The sequence below is a fragment of the Saimiri boliviensis genome, chromosome 1 (assembly GCF_048565385.1).
Source record: "Saimiri boliviensis isolate mSaiBol1 chromosome 1, mSaiBol1.pri, whole genome shotgun sequence".
NCBI classification, from domain to species: domain Eukaryota; kingdom Metazoa; phylum Chordata; class Mammalia; order Primates; family Cebidae; genus Saimiri; species Saimiri boliviensis.
Window position 1 is genome coordinate 267641476 of NC_133449.1, and position 23698 is coordinate 267665173.

The window sequence follows — 23698 nt, forward strand, 5'->3', positions numbered from 1 at the left end:
GCAATGAAATCTAACAGTAAGTATCCTTGGCATCAATTAATTCAAGGGTAGAATATTTTCAATGCAATTCAGCTACTTCAAATACTTTCTGAAAGTTTACAGAATGTAACTTTGTTCCTATATTAAATTTTTTTTTTAATCTATAAAACTTGTTGCAGGTTAAGAATAAGTATGCTAACATACATTTAAAAATACTTAAGAGATAAGCTATTCCTCTCTACTGTTTAAATATGGATTATTCTCTTTGTGGCCTCTGAATTTTTACATAACAAGTCTCTACCTGTTTTTCCATGCAGTTACATAGATTACTGAGCTTCCTACTCTACGTAATGGTCACTATAAGCTCACAAATGAAAACTACTTTTAATATTAGCCAACCATAAATGTAATTAGAAAGGCAAATATATTTTAGCAATGTTTTAAGAAACCAACTGAAATTCATTTTCAACTAACTGCCTCATTGGCTACTCATTCTCCCACTCCTTACTAGATCTTTTAATATAAGGAACTAAAAATAAATTGAGCTTATCTTAAGGGAAAAGTGTCTGTGATAAGATTTTGAGAAATTTCCTCAAGACTTTTCAAAAGAGACTTTTCAAAAAGAGGCTGTTGGATTCTACTGTTTTAAAATAGATAAGAATCAACATTATTTCCATACTAATCATCAAAATCCTTCTTACCACAATTTGTAATTTAAAACTGCTAAGGAAAATTTTAAATATGCACTTAAAGGTCAGTTCTAAAGCATTCCTTTTTGGCCTAAACAAAATGATAAATTTATGGCTTTTTTTGTAGTATGTTTATTGATTATTGGTTTGCTTTTGTTTTTACCTGGGTAGGACTGATAGGAGGTGGTGGAGCTTTGCGTTTTTTTGGAGTTCCACTTCTTTCTGAGCTTATTTTAGAGACTTGGTCATGCTGAAAGTTATCACAGTCCAAAGAATGGAGGTGGGTTAGTTTGGTTAGTAAAGTCTGAGCAAGTAGCTTTATCAAACACATGAGAAAAACCTCAAAAGTTCATGCATTTCTTACTTTATCAAAATCTGAAATCTGCTACAAACATAAATAATATGCATGCGCCAAGTATTCTTTTAGCAGCCCATGCTTTAATAGCAAGAAAATAAAACACATAAAGACAAAACCAGATTAGGCTGGTGTGGAGAACTGGCAAAGTAAGGTTGACATCTACCACAATTTAGAATCCAGAACACAATCATAGTTAGCTTTCTGTATGAATGAAAACCAGTGGTATTTTCCACACCTCTGTATTATTTCCATTCCTTTTTAAGAGACTATGAGGGAAAGGGATAACTTCAGTTTTGAAGGTTATTGATAAGTATTACAGTTAGCACATATATTCAGTATTGAATATTTGCTATTTATGATTTCTTCAAGAACCTAGATGTGTAAATAAATAGAACAACCATACATACACTGTTCGTCAAAAAACAGTGACAATGTATTTTTAGAAAAAAACTACATAATAACAGGGCAAACTCAATTTCTACTTTTTGTAACACTATATGACATTCTAGAAAAACCCTAATTAAAAGAAAAAGCTAAATTCTCTTATTTTCATTAAATAGCTAACGTTTTCTGGGTTGTAGGTCTGTAGCTCATGTGATATTACAAGTACTTATAACATTGTTATTCAGTCGCGAGTTTAAGCCACATCAAACATGTTCACACCAATAGGAAGTATGAGTTAGTACATTTCAGAAAAAGATGAACATGTAAGTAGCAAGTTTAAAGTTACATGCTTTTGAAATAAAGCAAATTATTAAGAAAACCTTTACCACCTTATAACAATGAATCATTTATTTCAAAGATATTTCAATCTTTAAGTATTTTTAATACAGTCTTTATTATTTTACTATTGGACCACAGAGTGGTTAAATATGAACGGAGTGGTTAAATCTGAACTTCAGAATTCCCACAAGCATAAATGAAACATAAAAGCCTCCCCCAAAGATAAATACCTGCTTTGGTTTTGTTGAGGTCTTTAAATCTAAAGAGGAAAAAGTGAAAAAAAGAATTATAAGAACCATAATGATTCATATTCACTTTGGGTAGGGGGATACACACACATACACACACATACACCATACACAATATTTTTTAACACTCCATTTTTCTTCAAAAATATGTTTAAAAGAATAACAAAATATATCATATTGCACACATTCCTTTATCCTTTGGGGAAAATGGAGTGGATAAATTTAAAACAACATTGGCTATTTTCTTTCACATACCAGCATCCTGAGAGATTTTTGATAATAGAAGGCTTTGAATTCCTGCATGTTCTGAGAGTTTGGAATAATGTAAGGCATTGTGTCCAAGAGAATCTACAAGGGTTAGGTCTGCACCCTTTTTAATTAAGGCTTCCACGATGTTAGAGCTGCCAATCTCACAGGCCAGCATGAGAGCAGTTCTAAAGGAAAAGGGAGACACAAAATTAGTACCAACAAAACGTGCAAACTCTTTCCTGGGAAATCAGTTGTCTTAAAAAAAGAGAGAGAGAGAGAGAGAGAGAGAGAGAGAGAGAGAGAGGGCAAAAGAAGATTAAGTGCAGTTAAACCTTGATTACACTTAATCTTTGGGGAATTCGAAGTGGAATGCTATCAAGATGAAATTAGGCATTTTTTTAATACTTCAGATTAAATCCAAACATTAAACCATATTTAGTCAAACAACATAATCTTCTATACTATTTGGCATAATGTGATGGGATTTAATATGACTGGCATGAATCTTATCCTTTTTTCACCTCAAGCACTTTAAATAACATACACGTTGCTAAGACCATTTCTCCAAACCAACCAACTGGTTGATTTTATTTTGCATAGAAAGTCACAGGAAATTGCTTATTCATGTTAGCACATAATAGTCTCCTCACAGACTTAGCCAGCAATGATGTCCACAGATGTCTGGGGAAAATTGCTTTGAGGTCAACATAGATTCTTGATTATCAATAACAGCAGAACTTTAAAAAAGGTAAGAAGTTAAAACCCCTTTATAGCAAATGATCCAAAATATAGCTGTGATATTTTGAAATACTCTCAGAATGTGGATATCACTGAAGTCACATGATTTCTGCCTAATTCTGTGGTACCTTCCACTTTTGTTCCTGGAATTGACATCTGCTCCATGATCCAGGAGAAAGTGACAGATCTCACTGTGACCATTTTGTACAGCAAGAAGCAGCGGTATATTCCCATCCTAGGAAACAAATTCAGATTTAGATTTTAACTCAGGCACAAAATGCCAGAATTGCAAAAGTCAGCCCCTGTTCTTTGCACATGCTTTTCCTGACTTGGACTGCTGATGTAATATCTGGTCCATCTTGATACTGCGTCCCTATAGAGCTACAAGTGTATGTCAGTACAACTCTTCTTATGGAATTTCACTGAATGCTAGCTTTTCCATAGCAGCTCTGGCTTCTTGGGCTGCTTGTTCCCGTGGCTATCACTGTTTGGGTGATCGTGAGAGAGGGTAGAACACAAAGTGTGTAAAGGCTCAAGGCAAGTGTACTGTGTGTACTGAGGGATGGTGCTGGAGAAAGGAAGGACGAATCTTCGCACAACATCAGATGATCCCACTGCCCTGTAGGCAGCTTCTTCCCCGTGCACTAATGATTATATATCCTGCCATTCCACTCTTCCCAGAAAGTATGCTTTTTAGTAATCTTGCTAGGTATCAAACATAATACAGATCAAGAGCCTATGTCTATTACTAACACATGACTAGATAAAGAGATGCATAGAAAGAATAATATGTCATGACAATTCCAACGCCTTTGGGAAGAAGGAAATCTAGGTCTCCAACTCATATACAAACCATGTCAGGTGGATTACACTTTTAAACATTACAATATAAAACAAATGATGAAAAATACTAGAAGACTATATATAGGTATTTTCTGTAATCTTAGGCCTGACACAAATAACACAAAACATAAAGAGAAGTTGTTATTCTGTTGTTTCTTTTTCCTGGAATATAACCTACGAATCCATTGACAGTGAGTTTTAAGGTAGGAGCATTCAACAGGCAAAGGGAAAAGAAAAGTTATAATATATCCAGCTATTTAAAAATACAAGTGCTGCTTAAAGACTGAGTATTGTCAGAGAGCAGAATTTCAGACAGATTTCTGGGCATTATCTCTGTGAAGTTATAATACTTTCTACTTAGGAAGTATGGAAATTCAAGGGATATGAATTTGTTCACAGATTATATCTCATCACTTCACAGAATCTCCATCAAGTATAAGTGTATATGTGTCAGTTCTCACGCTGTAACATGAAATTGTGACAGGTATATAAATTTATTCTCAAAAGAGCCTGGTGAAGTTAAAATAGCCAATGGCGGTCTTCAAAGTTGGGAGATTCTACCTAGAAGGTATTCAAGGTGATAGATGGGGTGCAGAAAGAAAGTAGTAAAATTTCTATTTGGACTTTTTATTTTTTTTAATTGAAAAAATTAAGTTTTATTTGTAATTACACTGATGGTAGAAAACATGGATAGCCGTAGAAACAAATATACCTATTTAGGAAATACATGCTGCAAAATGTTTTTCTAATGCTTTAGAAACCAATTAACCTTCTTCCCAGTTGAGAAAAAAGCCATGCAGCTCTCTGCCAGTGCTCTTTTAATTTTATAGAAATACACTCTTTTAGAGGCTGAAGCAAATCTGACTGATTTTCAGTGTGAAAATAAAATATAAAAACTGTTCTTAGAGTTATTTGTAAACAGAACTAACATCAGAATCCTCTGAATTGTCAGAATCATCTATTTCAGAAAAATCGGATTCATCGAATGAATCTTCAGCCAGTTCTTTGAGAACGATATTAACATCACTCATAGGAATGCTACATTTGCTAGGATTTGACATTTTCGGCGATCAAAAATTATAATATTTTACACATGGAAATAACACTACCAAAAACAGGATGCTCTAAATAGAATGATGTCTTTTGTTTCCAAAGTCTATATACTAGAGTGATGTGAAAATAATAATAAAAGTGAGCTATTTCTTTATCTGACAAAGTTATCTTGAGGTAAATGCTGCACTTCCCAAGCGAGTATTCTTGGGGCAAATAGGAAAAGGGTTAGGAATAATACATAAATCCATTTTGCAGAAGAGAATCTAGGTTGAAAAGCAATAGAATTTTGCCCAGTGGGGCTGCAGACCAGTACCAGTCTGTGGCCTGTTAGGAACCCCCTGCACAGCAGGGAGTGAGTGGCAGGTGAGTGAGCATCAATACCCATAAGATCAGTAGCAGTACTAGATTCTCATAGGAGCAGGAACCCTCTTGTGAACCGAGCACTCGAGGGATCTAGGTTGTGCCCTCCAAAGCCTGATGATCTGAGCTAGAACAGTTTCATCCTGAAACCCTCCCCACCCCCATCCATGGAAAAATTGTCTTCCCCCAAATCATTCCCTGGTGCCAGAAAGGTTGGGGACTGCTGGTTTAATGTCTCAGTGACTCTAGAGGTATCCCTCTGAGCTCTAGGAACCAGCGTCTACCTTTATATCTAGTGACCACCTGATACTCACCAAATCTTTGAGGTTTATGGGGCTCTTGTGTTCGCAGAGTATCTGCACAGCTTGAAGGCAGCCCTGCGCTGCTGGAGGAAGGAAAATAGAAACACCACAGCCAATCACAGTTATTCTCACAACCAGGGGTATCAGATTCTTCAGGAAGGAAATGTTGATGTTCTACCCACTCTACATGTATTCGCTCTAGTTGCACTGAAGAGAAATAGTGTGAGGACGGTTAAGAGCGAGGTGTTTTGCCAGGTGTGGTGGCTGATGCCTATAATCTCAGTGCTTTGGGAGTTCAAGGCAGACGGATCATGAGGTCAAGAGATTGACACCACCTTGGCCAACATGGTGAAACCTTGTCTCTACTAAAAAAATACAAAAATTAGCCGGGCGTGGTGGCATGCGCCTGTAGTCCCAGCTACTTGGGAGGCTGAGGCAGGAGAATCACTTGAACCCGGGAGGTGGAGGTTATAGTGAGCCAAGATCACACCACTGCACTCTAGCCTGGTAACAGAGCAAGACTCCATCTCGAAGAAAAAAAAAAAAGAGTGAGCGGTGTTTTATATTACTGCTTAATTTCAGAATTTCAGAGTTATGCAGGCCTAAGGCCAATGTCTGCCAGTTGCCTTTAGGCAAACATTTGATTCAGCTTTTCACAGGACTTAGCTTTTCCACAACTAGCAATAAAACACATGTGTAAATCTAATCACTCATAGCTCAGTGTCAGTGTTTGTCACTTGAAGTTGTGTAACTGTACTTAAAATGTTGGTAAATAAAATTGACTAATGTTCATAAAAATCCTCAAATGAAAAAGTCTGTATCACACATTACCTGAAATCTACAAGTGTCTATGAATATCTTAGTTTGAAAAGCAATCTTAAATTAGTTAAAATATATTAATCGTGATAATTTTCAGTGGTTGGGTGGCAAGGCAACTGATGAATTCTAGGTGTCCGTCTCGGTAAAACTCTGCATATTTTACAAATGGAGTAAAATGGGAATGTCTAGAAATGATGGCAGAAAAGAACCCCAGGAATAGTATGGAAGGTTAATGGCTCGAATAAGGATAAAGTTAGTGTTTCTCATGGCAGAAGAAGACAAAAAGGAGAATGAAAGTTACCTGCATAATGTAAAGCTGTTTTCCCAGAGCTGTCAACACTTTCGGCTGGACATTTAGACTATAAGACAAAAATAAATACATCCATATAATAAAATATGCTGCAACAATTCTATTCAGTTCAGACTTTTCCTGCAAGGTATGATGTGACTTATTGGGAAGACTATAAACATAAATAAGCCCCAACTGCTGTGCTCCAGGAATCTACAGTATCCTATGGGGAAGGGGACTCATGTCTTTGGGACAGGCAAACTCTCCCACTCTTCGCTGCTTCACCTATCTGTCCTCTCCTTCCATCATCACTCCAGCACCCCACCAGCTAAAAGACATGCTCTAGTTCTCTCATCTTGATCCTGTCTTTTCCTCCATCGCCTGCCCTTTCTGACCCCCTTCACAAAACCAGCTTTCTCTTAAGGATGACCCACGTGCAGACCATGCTCCCCCATCTCCATTCACTCCTGAAACCACTGCAGTTGGGTGTCCCCTTTTGAGTCCAAGGAAATGGCCCTGGTCGAGGTCACCAACAACCTTCATGTTTCCAATGACAGTAAACATTTCTGTCTTCCTCTCTCCAACCTCTCAGCTCCTAGAGCCTTGCTTGGCTCATCCTATTCTGCTTTTCCTCTTGCCGCTCCTCCTCTAGCCAAACAGAAACCCCCAGGGCTCCTCAGTGCTCTTCCTCTGAGCTCTCTTCCGGGTAAGCTACTCCACACCCACGACCTGAAATACTAACTAGAAGAATGGATGCTAGTGACTTCCAAATGCCAAGATCCCAACAGTACAACAGTAAGTGCTATGTATTAGCTCTCACGTGCCAGGCATTGTTCAAAGAACTGCTTCAGGTCCTCTAACGACCCGAGGTAGATACTATCATTACGCCCACTTTCAGATGAAGAAACAGAGGCACGAAAAAGTTGATAATTTGCTCAAGTGGCAGTAAATCTGCCGAGCCAAGATTCAAACCTAGACAGGCCAGGTTAGCACCTCAAAGGTAGCCCAGCTAAAATCTCTGGCTTCCCCTCCCCCATGACCAGCCTGGACTACCATCTTCTTCATCAACAGCATCATTGTCAACCAGTGATTCAGCTTTGATCCTCCTCCTCTTCTTCCCCTCCTCCCCATCCCCCCTCCCCAGTGGGAGGGGGGTCTTGTTAATTTTGTTTCCCCAAAACTCACCTCCGACCTGCCCTCTTCCTTTTCTTGTTCCCAGCATCCTTGTCTGAGACAGCATCTTCTCACCTGAACAGCTAAGGTAACCTCCTGGAGGGTCTCCCCAGTTCTGCATTTTCCCCCTTTTTATCAATTCTCTGAACAATTATAATGCTCTTTTAAACACAGTGACCATCGCTGTCTACTTAAAAGCCCTCCACAGTTCCATGCTGTACTTACGATGATCTGCAGTCAAGCCCATGATGACATAGCAAGGCCCCACATCCTGCGCTACTTTTCCTCCACACTTACTCTGCTCCAGGCTCACACACTGGCTTTCTTCACTCCCTGGCCAGCACCTTTCTACCTCAGGCCCTTTGCACACATCGTTCCATTTGCATAGAACACTTTCCTCTTGGCTCTTTGCATCCTTGGGAGGTCTCAGCTTAAATATCACCTCCTTTATGAGGTCTTCCCTGAACCTCCGCTTCTCATTCCTCTCTCACAGTAACCCATTAGCTTCCTTCGTACTGCTGTGCAATCTGTAATGTTTACTTGTAGATTATTTATCAGACTGGGAGCTCCACTGGGATAGGGACAGCTGTTTGTCACTGTTTGACATCATGCACAGTACCCAGGAAACATGGTATGAGAAAGGGTGGGAGGAATAGCTGGGGGTTCGAGGAGGGAGACAGCTCATTTGTTTTCTGTTTTTTATTTTTTTAGATGGAATCTTACCCTATGGCCCAGGCTGGAGTGTAGTGGCAAAACCTTGGCTCGCTGCAACCTCCACCTCCCAGGTTTAAGTGATTCTCCTGCCTCAGCCTTTCAAGTAGCTGGGATTATAGGCATGCACCACCATGCCCGGCTAATTTTTGTATTTTTTTAGTAGAGATGGGGTTTCACCATCTTGGCCAGGCTGGTCTTGAACTCCTGACTTCAGGTGATCTGCCTGCCTTGGCCTCCCCAAATGCTGGGATTACAGGCGTGAGCCACCACGCCTGGCCTGAAAGAGCTCATTTGAATTTGAAGAATCTCACAAGGCTCTATTTGTGCTTATTGCCGTGAGAAGGAAGAACTTTACATTGGTTGCCCCTGGAGAGGGGAAATGGCTCCAGCAGACAGGAAGTTAAGAGCAGAGGCCTGGAGAGGCCAGGGAGATCTGTAAATGCAGAGGGTGTAGCAGTTGGGGGCAGCAGGTGATGGGGATCTCAGCACAGAGAGCCTCTGCTACTGAGACAAGAGGTGAAGAACTAGCTAGAGAGCAAAGAGGAACAGGACCTGGGAAAGCAGCCCAACAGGAGGACACGGCTGAGGTTTTAACCACCATCCAGGAAGAAGAACAATTTGGATGGTTTGGCAGTTAGAGGAGGTAATAGCACACTACTACTCTAGTGAAATGTCTGCCCTTCCGTGGTAAGAAGAATGGAGATTAAGTTACGACTTGCCATGCTTTGGCCTAATTTTAAAACAGCACAAGGAACTCTTTAAAGGCTTCAAAGATTCCGAAGAAAAACCAATCCATTTGCATAACCAGATATAAGATTACATTAGAGACTAGAATATCTGGTTCTTGCCCATGAGAACATCCAGCTTGTCAGGTTAATTCTTCCTTAAAATCAGAGCCAGATGCAAAGTCTGGATAGCCAAGCCAGAATGGGAATGGAGATTTCAAACATAAATAAATTACTTAAAAATTGAGGTAGGGCCAAGGGTATGGAGGCAGAGCACTTGAGCAATGATTTTCACTTATCCGTAGTGTTTGGTCCCAGAGAAGGCAGGGAAGAAAAGTTCTATTTTAATTGTCTTCAGAGAGAAGCCTCATAATATGACATCACAGACATTGATCTATTTTTCTTGAATTTAGCTTCAAAGACCTGCTAAGGTTAAGCATTCTTGGAACTGGCAGTAGCTTGCATCACATAACGCAAGAAAGAAGCTGTGTGATCAACAGAGCAGGACAAGCTGAAGAATGTGACCACATTTCTGCATTAGAATTTCAAAGCCAAATTAAAGCAAGATGCTGGGTCCTAAATAGTGCTTGTGGAGGCCAAGACAACAGCTCAACAGAACAGACAGTACAACCAAACACGTATTTTATTGCTCTATGCTGCTCCTGAGAACAGCCAGCTTGCATCAACTGGATGTTACCGCATGGACGGCTATTGGGAGTTCATTACATATTCATCTTTAAAGAGTTATAGAAGTCGTCATTTTAAGGGATCGTTATAAACTTCCTGGCAAGATTATGAACCAGGGAGTTGGCTTAAAATTATAAAGAATAAAACCAAGGACTTAAACAAAACCCAAGAACTAAAGCTCATCAAGTTACATATAAGGAAAGAATGGTTGAAATTTTGCTTCTCAAAGAAGAGCTACATTCTACTGATGATTTAACAATACTAGGATACTGGAGATCCTGTGTGGTAAGAATCTCCAGCGGCTTAGAAACTGATATTTAGAGGGCGTAAGTCCTTCAACAAAGAAAAGGAGAAACCAAATAAAGGGGAGAAAAAGGCTGGATCCCAAAAAAGACACTCCAGTTTTGATTAGAGCCTCTTCTCTTCCAGTGGAGTTGCTATGGAAACAATCTTACCCTTGGCTATCATTTCAATCATGAAGCTTCTTAGGAAACACAGGCTTTGGGACAGTATTTACAGGAGTGTGTATGGAGGGTGTGTTTGTTCTTTCACAGAGAAGATTACTTTTAAATTGTAAAACTGAAACATTTATAATTCTAAGTTGTCACCACCTTACCTGAAGGAGCTTCCTGATGCATTCATGGTGGCTGTTCTTGGCTGCAAGGTGTAAGGCGCTGTGTCCTAAATGGATTTTTTTCAAATAATAATAAAAAAAAAAAGGCCACACTTTAAAAAATATTTTTCTTATCTGTGAGAAGGCAGCTACAAGGAAATTAATTGTTCTCCAAAAAAGATGGAACTGTGGTTTTTTTTTTTTTTTTGAGACAGGGTCTCACTCTGTCACCCAGGCTGGAATACAGTGATGTGATCATGGCTCTTTACAGCCTCAACTTCTTGGCCTCAAGTGATTCTCCCACTTCAGCCTCCCAAAGAGCTGGGACTACAGGTGCATGCCAACACACCTGGGTGATTTTCATATTTTTTGTAGAGATGAGGTTTTGCCATGTGGCCCAGGCTGGTCTAAACTCCTGAGCTCAAGCGATCCTCCTGCCTTGGCCTCTCAAAGTGCTGGGATTGCAGGTGTGAGCTACTGTGCCAGGGCTGGAACTGTTATTCTTGAGAGCAGGAGAATCGAGCATCCCCCATCCCACCTACTGGATGATATTCACAGGCTCCGACTGCTGTTCTCTCGGGGTGCAAAGCAGCTCCAGGGTAGACGCCTGTAGTGGACTCATGATAATGCAGCTCAGCAGCTCTGCTTTCAGCTTCAATATGTTTGCCAAATATTCTGTGTCCACAAGATCCATGCCAGGCTACGCCCAGCACAGGCTGAGGAATCCAAGGAAAGAAACCCACAAGCCAGCAGAATACATCAAAGATCCACACACTTCAGCCCCTACTCCTGACATCTCAGTTCCGTTTCCTCTCAGTGTACTCCAGTCCTGAATGGAAATTATCTGGAGTTTTCTGATTTTCAAAATTCTTATATAAAGAAAGATGAGAGTTGTAAAATTCTCAACAAGATTTTTCCTGACTTTCTTGTTTCAAATTCCAATTTCTCCCCAACTCTTTTATCCCCACTCCATGCTTTATTTCTCTATACAGACACACACTTATATAGTTAACTGTTTTTCCCCATATGAGAATGTAAGCCCAGTGAGGACAGGAACCCCTGTTGATTCCCTGCTATATCTCTAGTATCACCAACACTGCTGCTGCACAATAGGCTCTCAATACATTCCTGTTCATCTGAATTAGAAAGTATGCTAATTTCAAATGTCTGGATTGGGGGACCTAGGGAAAGGGTCAGAGTGGAGAACCTGACCACTGCCAGACAACCCAGCACATCTAGTACAGGTATTGATCGACTTACGACCTATGCAACTTACAACCATTCGATTTTACGACCATGATCGCTAGCCACGACTGCTCCGCGTCTGGCAGCGCAAACGTTGCCCAGCTGGGTGTACGACAGTGCGGACCAGCTTCTGGAAGCACTACCATCTCCGTGTGCACCATTTCAACTGTACATATAGCCTACTCAACTTACGATCAAATCGTGTTACGACCGTGGTCGTAAGTCGAGCACTACCTGTAAACTCTTAATCCTGGATTTCCCAAGCAATTGGACCAAATATAACACCTGTAGATAATGCCCATACTTTAGGACATGCTTAAGGCACGTTCTCAACCTCTGCATCATTGATCTGTTAAGCTGAGTAACTGCTGTGGGTGGTTATCCCATGCAGTACAGAATGTTAGGCTGGCCCCTATCCAGTAGAGGTCCAAATGTGACAATCACACCAGTTCATCAGAACCACTAACTTGGAGGAGCAATTTTTTTGTGTGTGACACAGTCTCACTCTGAAGCCTAGGCTGGAGTGGAATAGCACAAGCATGGCTCACTGTAGCTGAAATCTCCTGAGCTCCAGTGATCCTCCTGCCTCAGACTCCCTAGTAGCTGAGACCACAGGTGCACGCCACTACCCTTGGCTAAATTTTGGTAGAGATGGGGGTCTCGCTATGTTGCTCAAGTAATCTCAAACTCCTGGCCTCAAGCAATCTTCCTGCCTCAGCCTCATAAAGTACAGGGATTACAAGCATGACCCACAACTCCTGAACAACAATTTCTTTATATGGTGGCCCAAGCCCCAAATACTTTTTTTTTTTGAGAGAGAGTATCACTCTGTCACCCAGGCTGGAGTGCAGGGGCATGATCTAGGCTCACTGCAACCTCTGCCTCCCAGGTTCAAGCGATCCTCCTGCCTCAGTCTCCTGGGTAGCTGGGGTTACAGGTGTATGCCACCATGCCCACCTAATTTTTGTATCTTCAGTAGAGATGGGGTTTCACTATGTTGGCCAGGCTGGCCTCAAACTCCTGATCTCAGGTGATCCACCCACCTCAGTCTCTCAAACTGCTGGGATTACAGGTATGAGCCTCCACACCCGGCCTCATTTCTTTTCTAAATCAGTCTTTACTTTGTAACACTGACCAGAAATCCACTAATCAGAGAATCATATAGCTAGGAAACACTGTATTTAAAAATTAAGTGGGCCACAGGGCTATGGTTAATGGCACAAAAATGTGTAAAGTCAAAGGATCCGATTCCTTCTATTTTGAGTTCAGCTGTATGGAGAAATTTCTAGGGTAGGTGTCAGGGAGAGTTGTTTCATCAGCACGAGATACTGAGAGACAGGAATCCCTCTGTCCTTTCCCAAAAGGAAGAGGATGCACAAAATTTAAAAATAAAGGAAAAGAGATTCTTGGAAGTAAGAAGACAAAGATTTTCTCTTCCTTTTCTTCCTGCTATTATATGAGATCCCTCCTTCCAGGGTGTATGAAGCATAATTGTATAAGTTTAGTTACATGATGCATTAAATAGGTTTTGGTGGAGTAGCTTGGCCCTCCAACCATCACTTACACCACTGTTTCTACGGATAAGCACATTGTGAGTTTTAAACAAATGCCTTAAAAATGAGCTTTTGGAACACGTCCTGATTTTAAGCTGGAGACTGTTTATGTTGTGCATGTGATGCATTAACTTGTCCCTGCTGTGGGCAATAGCTGCTCTGCCTAAGTAGCACCCAATGGAAAAAGACACAGCTCTCCAAAGACAAGATGGTTGGGAGACGTAAACAACTTATCGTAAAATAACAGGTTTTCTTTTTACTTTGAGTAAGTTTTCTAGTAAGAACTGGAATAGGTGCCAGGTTTCTGCAGAAGCAAAAATGCTTTTATTTCCTAGCCCTGTGATGTTTTTCTAACAAGCGGCATTAAAGTATTTTTCACTAAAAATAGTATCAAAATCCGATGATGCGTCATCACCTGACCACTATTACACTGAAGTAAGATATCTCTCATTGCAAATATTAACACAAAATTCTCTTTCCAAATGCAAAATTATCTGGACAACATATTATGTTAGTGACAGAATCCAACCCTGATGAGACAATGCATCTCTGGCTGCCATATATCTGTGGATCTGTCTAGAGTATCAGGAAGCAATTTATGGGCAAATAACAAGGGCAATTCTAATTTAAGTGCATTCCAGCAGAATTCTGCCTGCAAATAAAAGACTAATGATATTTATAAATCAAGAGTCTTGGACTATAACAGGTAGTCTAAGAATCCTGTTACTTCAAGGCTGTCTGAGTAGAAGAGCCCAGCTGCTCTGCTCTGGCCATAGGGCACCTTTCCCTACAACTACCTCAGACCATGAGCATGTATTCAATTCTTAAGACCACTGGAAAAAAGAGGAAGAATTAAGTAATATCATAGAGGAATCATCAATGGGCCTATGAAGATACTTTTCACGTATATGTGAAAAATGTTAAAATCAGTGAAATCATAGGATACAAAGATATGGCTAACAAATACCAAAAGGTGAATGTTTCTTAAATAGTTAGAAATAAACTATTTCTGGCTGGGCACAGTCTGTAATCTCAAGACTTTAGGAGGCAGAGGTGGGTAGATCATGAGGTCAAGAGTTTGAGACCAGCCTGGCCAACACAGTGAAACCCTGTCTCTACTAAAAATAAAAATAGCTGGGCATGGTGGTGCACGCCTGCAATCTCAGCTACTAGGGAGGCTGAGACAGGAGGTGGGGGTTGCATTGAGCTGAGATTGTGCTACTACACTGCAGCCTCGGGACAGAGCAAGACTCTTTTTCAAGAAAAAAAAAAAAAAAACTGTTTCTTAAATAGTTTCAGATCATAATATAGAAACATTTAAAAATAAAGATCATTAAATGACCCTCAACTGATAAGGTTTAAAATATTTTCTTAAAAATCAGAGTTTCAGAATGCAGAATATGTCTAAAGAACAAAGTATAAATTGTTTTATAATTTACAATTTTAACTATATTTAAACACATTATTTTTAGAAAGCCTCATCTTCACATCAGGTTCTATGAATGAAGCCCAAGTCCATTCACCTTGTCGTACTTCCAGCAGAGAGAAAATCTGATTGTGAAATATTTGTTTTTAATGACCATTCTTACCAATGTGAAATTACCCCTTAGGTTCTCCTTATTTTAAAAGTACAATGTAGATCTGAGGCCAGGCACGATGGCTCACACCTATAATCCCAGCACTTTGGGAGACCGAGGCAGGTGGATCTCAGCCCAGGAGCTCCAAGACCAACCTGTGCAACATGGCAAAACACCGTCTGTACAAAAAAATACATAATTAGCTGGGTGTGATGGCATATGCCTGTAGTCCCAGCTACTTAGGAGGCTGAGAGGTGGGAAGATCACTTGGGCTCCAGACTGGGGGACACAGTGAAACTCTGTCAGGAAAAAAAAAAAAAAAAAAAAAAAAGAGACGTGCATAGTGTTTTACATAGACACAAAAGATGCTTTTGGGTGTATTAAATTTTATTTTATTCTAAAAATAGAGACAGAGTTCAGGCTAGTCTTGAACTCCTGGGCCCCAGTGATCCTCCTGCCTCAGCCTCTCAAAATGTTGGGATTACAGGCATGAGCCACCGTGCCTGGCCTATGAGTATCATTGGAAATATTCTCATGGCCAGATAGGTATGGTGGCTCACACCTGTAATTCCAGTACTTTGGGAGGCTGAGATGGGTGGATCACTTGAGCCCAGAAGTTTGAGAACAGCCTGGGCAACATGGTGGAACCCCATCTCTGCTAAAATTACAAAACTTAGTGGGGTGTGGCGGCAAATGCCTGTAATCCCAGCTGCTCACGAGGCTGAGATGGGAGAATCACTCAAACCCTGGAGGCAGAGGTTGCAGTGAGCTGAGATCACGCCACTGCACTCCAGCCTGGGTGACAGAGTGAGACTCTGTTTCAAAAAAAAAAAAAAAAAAAAAAAAAGATACTGAAATATTCTCATGGCCAACTTATGCTGATCATAATATATGGTTGGCCCTTTTGACCTCTCCACACACGAGTTAATAGCAAATATATTATCATAAATCATGAATTTATTGCAGTTATATTTGAGAACACCACATATTCTAAAGTGCCTGAGTTTTAGGGTGAATACTATCTTTTGTGCCTTCACACAGTGTCAAATTTGAGTGGGATTAAAGGGCATCATGGAAGAAAAGGCCACCCCAAAATCAAAACCAAAGCGAAACCAGCACCTGGAGATGCAAGGGATGAGTATGGGCTCACCAGTTTTCCTCCTTCTAAGGATTCATATTTTCATATCTGAGCCTCTCACTCTCCTAAATCTCTTTTCTTTTCTAAGAAAAGAAGTTTTATTAGCAAAGTCAAGTGTGCAAAAGGATCAGAGAACACTCAAGATGTGAGTGGAACAGAAACTGCAAATCATCCTTTAATCTCTGTTTCTAGCTCCTTCTACAGCAAAACCTTTCATTCTTAACTGGAAAAATGGCTGCCCAGAAGTTCCCAGCTACCCATAAAGCCAGATGTGGCTACAGACCACTTTCTGTGCATCAGTGGATCTGGGTGGAAATATGTAGGTGCAGTGTGCGGGCCACACTCGCCTTTCTCTTTCTTCTGCTGGGACACAGGCTCTGGGGGGTCATCCTGGACCACTGGGACCCAGTAACACCATAGATGGCACAGCAACAAGGTGAGGCGCCCAGGTCCCCAAGGTGTGGGGCAGAGCTGCCTTACCAGTATGGGACTCACCTGAGAGAAATACCATGCTATCTTGTTTAAGTCCCTCTTATTTAGAAACTCTATCACATAGTGTCTGATGTATATGCTTGTTAATAAAGGGAGTCTGAAAGCTATGCCTGCGGCAATGCTTCTATTTAATCCTATACTCCAGGGTGCTAAATGCAAGCATTAAAAAAAAAAAATTAAAAAAAACCCAGGAGTCAATTTTACTACTCCTGCCTATTCCTAACACGATGAAGAACAAGAACAACAAGCAATGAAAAATGCCAGACACACAATGTGAGTCTAGTTCAGAGATGGTCCAGTGAGTCTGGGAGCTGATTTTCCCATCTGATCACGCTATGCCTGTGGTGCTAGTTGGCAAACTAGCAATTAAGAAATAGGGGGAGGCCAGGCACAGTGGCTCGTGCCTGTAATCCAGAACTTTGGGAGGCCAAGGTGGGCAGATCACTTAAGGTCAGGAGTTTGAGATCAGCTTGGCCAACAGAGTGAAACCCCATCTCTACTAAAAATACAAAAAATTAGCCAGGTGTGGCAGGGAATGCCTGTAATCCCAGCTACTTGGGAAGCTGCCTTCCACATGAACCTGGAAGGCAGAGGTTGTTGCAGTGAGCCAAGATTGTGCCACTGCACTCCAGCCTGGGTGACGGAGCGAGATTTCATCTTTTTTTTTTTTTTTTAAAGGGGCATGGGGGAAAATCCAGAAATCAAAAACATTAAGTCATGTTCTTAAGTATTTCCTTTGAATTTTCTTTTTTGATTTGTAGAATGACAACAGTTGGTGTGGTCACTGGAAATAATTTTTTTTTTTTAAAGATGTAAAAACTTTTCAAAAGCCCAATATGTACAAGATGATAAACATGATGTGGGTGGAGTAGCAACAATCATGATAATACAGTAGGGATATACAGCGAGCACTTACGTGAGCCTGACACTGCTAAGATGCCCATACCAACCATCTCATTTAAGCCTCAAACTTCAAGGCTATCTAAAATGACATGACTGTTGATGCTGGACTATGGCCACATCCAAAGCCTTATCTTCTGATATCATTTTGCTCCCAAAATTGCTTGTAAAACATCCATAAAAATTCTCAGACTTCCAAGCATTTCATATGGAAAGAGCCTTTTTTTTTTTTAGATAGTCTCACTCTGTTGCCAGGCTAGAGTGCAATGGCTTGATCTTGGCTCACTGCCACCTCAGCCTCCCAGGTTTAAGTGATTCTCCTGCCTCAGCCTCCTGAGTAGCTGGGATTACGGGCATGTGCCACCAAGCCCAGTTTATTTTTGCATTTTTAGTAGAGACGGGTTTTCACCATGTTGGCCAGAATGGTCTCTATCTCTTGACCTTGGGATCTGCCTGCCTTGGCCTCCTGTGCTGGGATTACAGGTGTGAGCCACTGCACCTAGCCAGAAAGATAGCTTTTAAAAATGCTTATAGATTCTTGTTTCTATAACTTAAATCCAGTCAAAAGTTTAAAAAGTAGGAAACTATACCAATTTGAGTATCCTGTAGACCTAAATCATGGATAAAAAGAGCCAGTGTAATAGATCTTGAAAAGTAGTCGTGTGTGTGTTTTGTTTTTCAAAGTTTCTACAATGTAGGATGATTTATGGCAACATATCTTTGTAGCAGTTCTCACTGGGTCTTGAGATTGAAGGTGACTGCATCTCAGTAATAATATGGCAAAACTTAAGGTAGGTTCACTGAAAAGACAATACCTGTAAAAGTTAAGCCATTTAATCCATCCCCTAACCACCACAACAAATGTTTAGGACTAGTGATGACCACAAAAGCATTGCTGCTCATGCAGGCTCATTCCTCCCTTGTATTCAGATATGCTTTCTTGAGAGGGAGAGTAAGCAGATGGGTATGAGAGCCAACAGGTAAGACACAGGCATGGGCAATAAAAAGCCATTACAATTTTAGCTGTTTATTGGGACAGAAAAATTGAGAAGCATTTTTCTAGATGTCTTTTTTCCATGCAGTGTTCTTCTCTTGTTCCTGTGTTCTCTTTGCATGATTTCAAGAAAGCATGGGAAGAAGCTGGTATCTCATTCAGACCAAAGCAAAACAAAGCCCAAGGACCGAAGTGCTTAACATCATGGCTAAAAATGTTAGGTGAGAGGGAAGCGATGGAAACTCTGAGACATCTTCAACCCATGGAATATCCTGTGGCCACAAAGGGATGTGGATCCCACCAATTTCAATTGGTTCCCACTGACCAATCCTGGGAAATATCCAGGCTGTGTCTGCAGTGCCCCCTCCATTGTTGCTGCTTAGAGATGGTGCATCTTAGTCTGTAGGAAGTGGGCACTGCTCTGGGGCAGTTTTCCTGCCCAGCACTGCACCAGCCTCTCAGGAACCAGGTTAGGGCTCTCATAGCAAATATGAGCTCTACCCACATGGTGTGATAGGGCCACAAAGAACTACACTTCTTTCTTTCTTTCTTTCTTTCTTTCTTTTTTTTTAAGAGCCTTTAATGGGGTAAATGAAACTGGTGGGATATTTATTAAATTAAAAGTAGGATACAGAATTTATTATATAATGTGATCTCAGGCATGTAAAAATGTATTGGGAAAATCTGGAAGGAAATACAATAAAATAAATTTTTTTTCTTTCTGATAGGAGTAGGAACATGAGTTATCTTCTTTATAGTTTACTGTATTTCTCAACTTTTCTACAATGAGCATGTATTTTTAAAAAACTTACTTTGGCTGGGCACAGTGGCTCACCCCTATAATCATAGCACTTTGGGAGGCCGAGGCAGCTGGATCACCTGAGGTCAGGAGTTCAAGACCAGCCTGGCCAACATGGTGAAACCCCCATCTCTACCAGAAATACAAAAATTAGTTGGGTGTGGTAGCAGGTGCCTATAATCCCAGCTACTCAGGAGGCTGAGGCAGGAGAATTGCTTGAACCCGAGAGGCAGAGGTTGCAGTGAGTAGAGATCACACCATTGCACTCCAGCCTGGGCAACAGAGTGAGACTCCGTCTTAAATACAAAAACAAAAAAAAAAAACCCAACTTATTTTTCTCTATAATAAAAAGAGGTAAGGGAAGATTTTGGTTATGCTGAAAATAACTACAGTCCTGTCTAATCCATTTCTTAACATCAAGTACAATGAAACAAAACTCTACAATATACCACTTTATTCACTCTGAGCTAATGCTTTCAGATTATGAGTTTCTTAGAGGGAAATTTCCCTTCCTTAAGCGGACATACATCTCATTAGCAGTATTTTAGCAAATCATACTGTACTATGTGGTTTTATGACTTAACTTTAAGAGTAATGACAATTAACTTTAAAAACAAACACAATAACTGAGTCTTGAGATTAAAAATGACTTTAATTAGAACAACATAAATTAGTATTTCCCTCGAGGCAGTTACATAAGGAAACCATTTATCCCTCTACTGATGTTGCCATTTCTCAAAATATTTTTGGAACAGTCTGTGGAACTGCTCAGCAAAATCATTCTGTTATTTCAATCACTCCCTATTTTTGACCAAAAATGGTTTTACCAGTTTGACACATCATTTACCTGACTTGACATCAAATTTTTTTAGGGCTCTTGGTTTGCCCTTAAAACAAAACAAAAAAAAACAACCTATCCTCAAAGGATAAAGATTCCCAACCACTGAGATTCTTTTAGGTCCACAAACAATGAAAACAATTCTAAACCGGTTTCCAACCTTATTTTGAGTAATAATAGCATTCCTGGCTGATTCCCCAAGATGACTAGTCTGAAGAGGCCAATTTTGGGGGTGGGAGAAAAGGAGAGGGTCCATTACAGGTTCATGAAAAGCCCAGATAAAGGCAATGGAGTAAGGCTGATTTTGTATCCCGGTAAACACTAATAACAACCTATTAGAAACCAAAAATTCCCAAGTGCAATAGGGAAATGGAAAGCCATCGGTGGTTGCTTTGGTCCTTTGGGGTGGCCAGCAAGGGCAGAATCCCAAGCTGGAGTCCCCAGGGGCTCTTTCTTATAGGACAGTGTTTTATACAAGATAAGACTACACTGTCTTTTCTCTCCATTTGCCTTCTTCATCATTTGTCAACATTGGCTTCACATTAGAATCAATCACCCGGGGAGCTTTAAAAAAAAAACCAGTTGACTGGCAACATCCAGAAAATGGAATCTGAATCTCAGAAGATCAAGTGTAGTGTAGTGTAGTGTGTGTGTGTGTGTGTGTGTGTGTACTGTTCATTCTCTTTTCCCTTCCTTCAAGTTCCCAGGTAAACTGGATGCTCTGAAGTACAGTAAGGGGTGAGAATTGTGGGCAGCTGGCTCAGATGAAGATCAAGGCTTCTATCTACAAAGCCTATCTCAGCTGATGAAATGAGCTCCTGAGTAACTCACTCCATTCATCACCTCACACTATGATTCATAAAAACAAAAATTAGGGGCGATTTCTTGGTCTACACATATAATCTTAGAATATAAAAAATGAGGATAAGAAGCATACAGTCTCTAGTTGACTAACCACACGTAAGATGAAAACACAGAAGTAGTTATATAACGAAACCATGTCAGAGTCTAGTTATTGGAAGTGATTCTCTTTTCTTCTTTTGGACTCTAAATTTTATCTGTAGACTCTAACTATTATTATTATTATTATTGAGACAGAGTCTTGTACTGTTGCCCAGACTGGAGTGCAGTGGCAGTCTTAGCTCACTGCAACCTCTACCTCCTGGGTTCCAGTGATTCTCGTGCCTCAGCCTCCTGAGTAGCTGAGTAGCTGGAATTACAGGTGCATGCCACCATGCCTGGCTTTTTTTAAAAAATTTTTAGTAGAGATGGGGTTTTACCATGTTGGCCAGGCTGGCCTTGAACTCCTGGCCTCAAGTGATCCACCCATCTCAGCCTCTCAGAGTGCTGTATTTACAGGATGAGCCACTGCACCTGGCCTTAAATTTTCAACAATGAATATGTATCACCTTTTGATACCTCATCCAGTGCTGGCCTGCTGGCTTATGAGATTAAAAACCACATACCGGTAGTATCTTGGGCTGTCACATCCACACCATGTGTAACCATGACTCTGAGGCATTCCACGTGTCCTTTTGCAGCTGCAAGATGAAAACTGGAAAGAGAAGTAAACAGAATCTCCTTAAAATTTGTACTATTTAATGTTCATCTCCAACAAAGTTTTTTCTTTTTTTCTTCTCTTCCTTGAGCTCCACAAGAACCCACTGACTAGGCATTATCATCAACCTCATTTTAAAGAGGCGGAAACAGAGGCTCAGGATGGTCTGATAATTGGCCCATTGACAGCTTTAGTTAAGTGATGGAACAGGAGTTTGGTCTTCCAATCCCAAAGACCAGGCTTGAAAAAAGTCAGATTCAGCCATATATTTGTCCTTTATGAAACAAATCAGAAAGTTCCAACTAGACTGAATTTCTAAGTAGTATATCTTTATCAATGTTTTCCTGTTGTCTAGTGTTTTCACCATAGCTATTTTACCGTTTTAAAATGATATGCTCTAAAAAGAAAATCTTATCTAAGTCAAACAGTGGCCAGGTTTTTGGACAACTCAATGCCCACTGTTGAGTTGTAACTGAGTAACAATAGTTGCGTGCAACATTTGATAAGTGTCCAATGTGGGTCAAGCATCTGACCACACGCTTTTATGCATTGTTTTTCATTCCTATGACAGCTCTTTAAGGTGAGTTCTATTACTTTCTCCATTAGATGTCAGGTGTCTATACTATGGTGCAAATAGCATTAGAGAAATACCACCATTAAGACTCCAGAACTCAATGACACTTGGGAGCATGAACCATGATCAGCATGTTTAGATTGGGAATTTGAGGAAAGGGTAACATCCAAATGCCAAGTCAATCATCCCTGCAGATCCTGGGGTGAAGAGCACTTTTGCATGCACAAAGAAGCAAAGCACAATTCCACTGGGCTGTCAGGCCCAGAGACCAAGACGGCTGCAAGATTTGGCCAGATTTCCTTTCTCTCAGTTGCTCTCCTGTAGAGAGGTGAATGAGCCTTCTAGTTCTTCTCCTGTCTCAGTCGTGTTTTAAGGAGGTGCCCTCAGGATGCCTCTCATGAAGTCCCTCAGTGTCTGTACCTCCGAATTAATGCCCACGTAATTTTCTCGAACCGGTAGGATCTGTCATTGAAGCCCAGGGTAACATTCAACTGGAAAGTCCCAGAGCTGATATTTAAACCCAAGTTGGTCTGATTCCAGACCTCTTCTCTTAATAATTTGGCTGAGTGAGGGGGACAGATCAACAAATAGGAATACTTCAGTACTAGTTGCAAATCAGCCATAACATAATTATCTGTGTGTTTTTAGAAAGTCATTTTCACCTCTCTGTACCTAAATTCTCTCCATTGCAAAGGTTGGGGATCAAGTCAAATAATTTTTAATGGTTTCCCTGGCTCTAATGTTCTATTATTTTAGCCTACCTGGCTCTATTCGCAGCGACTATTTCTGTATTTTGTGCAGCAATCTATGTGTAATATCTATTTACAGTCAAAATTTATTTTATAAGTGATTTCACCTAACAGTAAAACTTTGAGTGCATGTAATGATTTGAGAGTGTAGTGACTTTTTAAAAAAATTTCTTTTCTTTTTTTTTTTTTTTGAGACAGTCTCACTCTGTCACCAAGGCTGTAGTGCAGTGGCATGATCTTGGCTCACTACAAGGTTCAAGCGATTCTCCTGCCTCAGCCTCCCAAGTAACTAGGATTACAGGTGTATGCCACCACACCCAGTTGATTCTTGTATTTTTAGTAGAGATGGGGTTTCACCATGTTGGCCAGGCTGGTCTCAAACTCCTGACCTCAGGTGATCCACCTGCTTTGGTCTCCCAAAGTGCTGGATTACAGGTGTGAGCCACTGCACCCAGCCACAGTGACTTATTTAAATGGAATTCCTGATTCAATGTAGCTTCACCAAACTGTATTAGCAGTACAATAATTCCTCCACTTCTCAACATTGTTGGGATGGCTTCATTTTATAGTAAGTTCACCTTTAAGCAGTAAGTCTTTTATTAATCTTGGTAGAAGGTTTCTAAAAGTTTCCCAGCCTTTGTAATAGTACATGTAACATAATTAATTGCTCTTGGGAATATGGAGTCTCTTCAGTTATTGAATTGTATGTTTAGGGATAC

At 40.5% G+C, this 23698-nt stretch overlaps 1 protein-coding gene across 6 annotated transcripts in view; it reads right to left on the reverse strand.

Annotated features, from left to right (window-relative positions):
- The window catches only part of RAI14 (retinoic acid induced 14), a 184481-nt gene that overhangs the window by 17768 nt on the left and 143015 nt on the right, over positions 1-23698 (reverse strand). For 3 of the 6 annotated variants that reach the window (XM_039467748.2, XM_074386659.1, XM_074386655.1), the window contains 8 exons: positions 21565-21653; positions 10566-10630; positions 6663-6720; positions 5555-5625; positions 3113-3219; positions 2253-2431; positions 1980-2008; positions 832-918 (listed from right to left, as the gene is read on the reverse strand). In XM_039467748.2, coding sequence (XP_039323682.1) covers positions 832-918; positions 1980-2008; positions 2253-2431; positions 3113-3219; positions 5555-5625; positions 6663-6720; positions 10566-10630; positions 21565-21653 — 685 coding nt within the window. The remainder of the gene's footprint in view (positions 1-831; positions 919-1979; positions 2009-2252; positions 2432-3112; positions 3220-5554; positions 5626-6662; positions 6721-10565; positions 10631-21564; positions 21654-23698) is intronic. The other 3 variants (XM_039467756.2, XM_074386662.1, XM_074386658.1) reach the window with 2 other exon arrangements.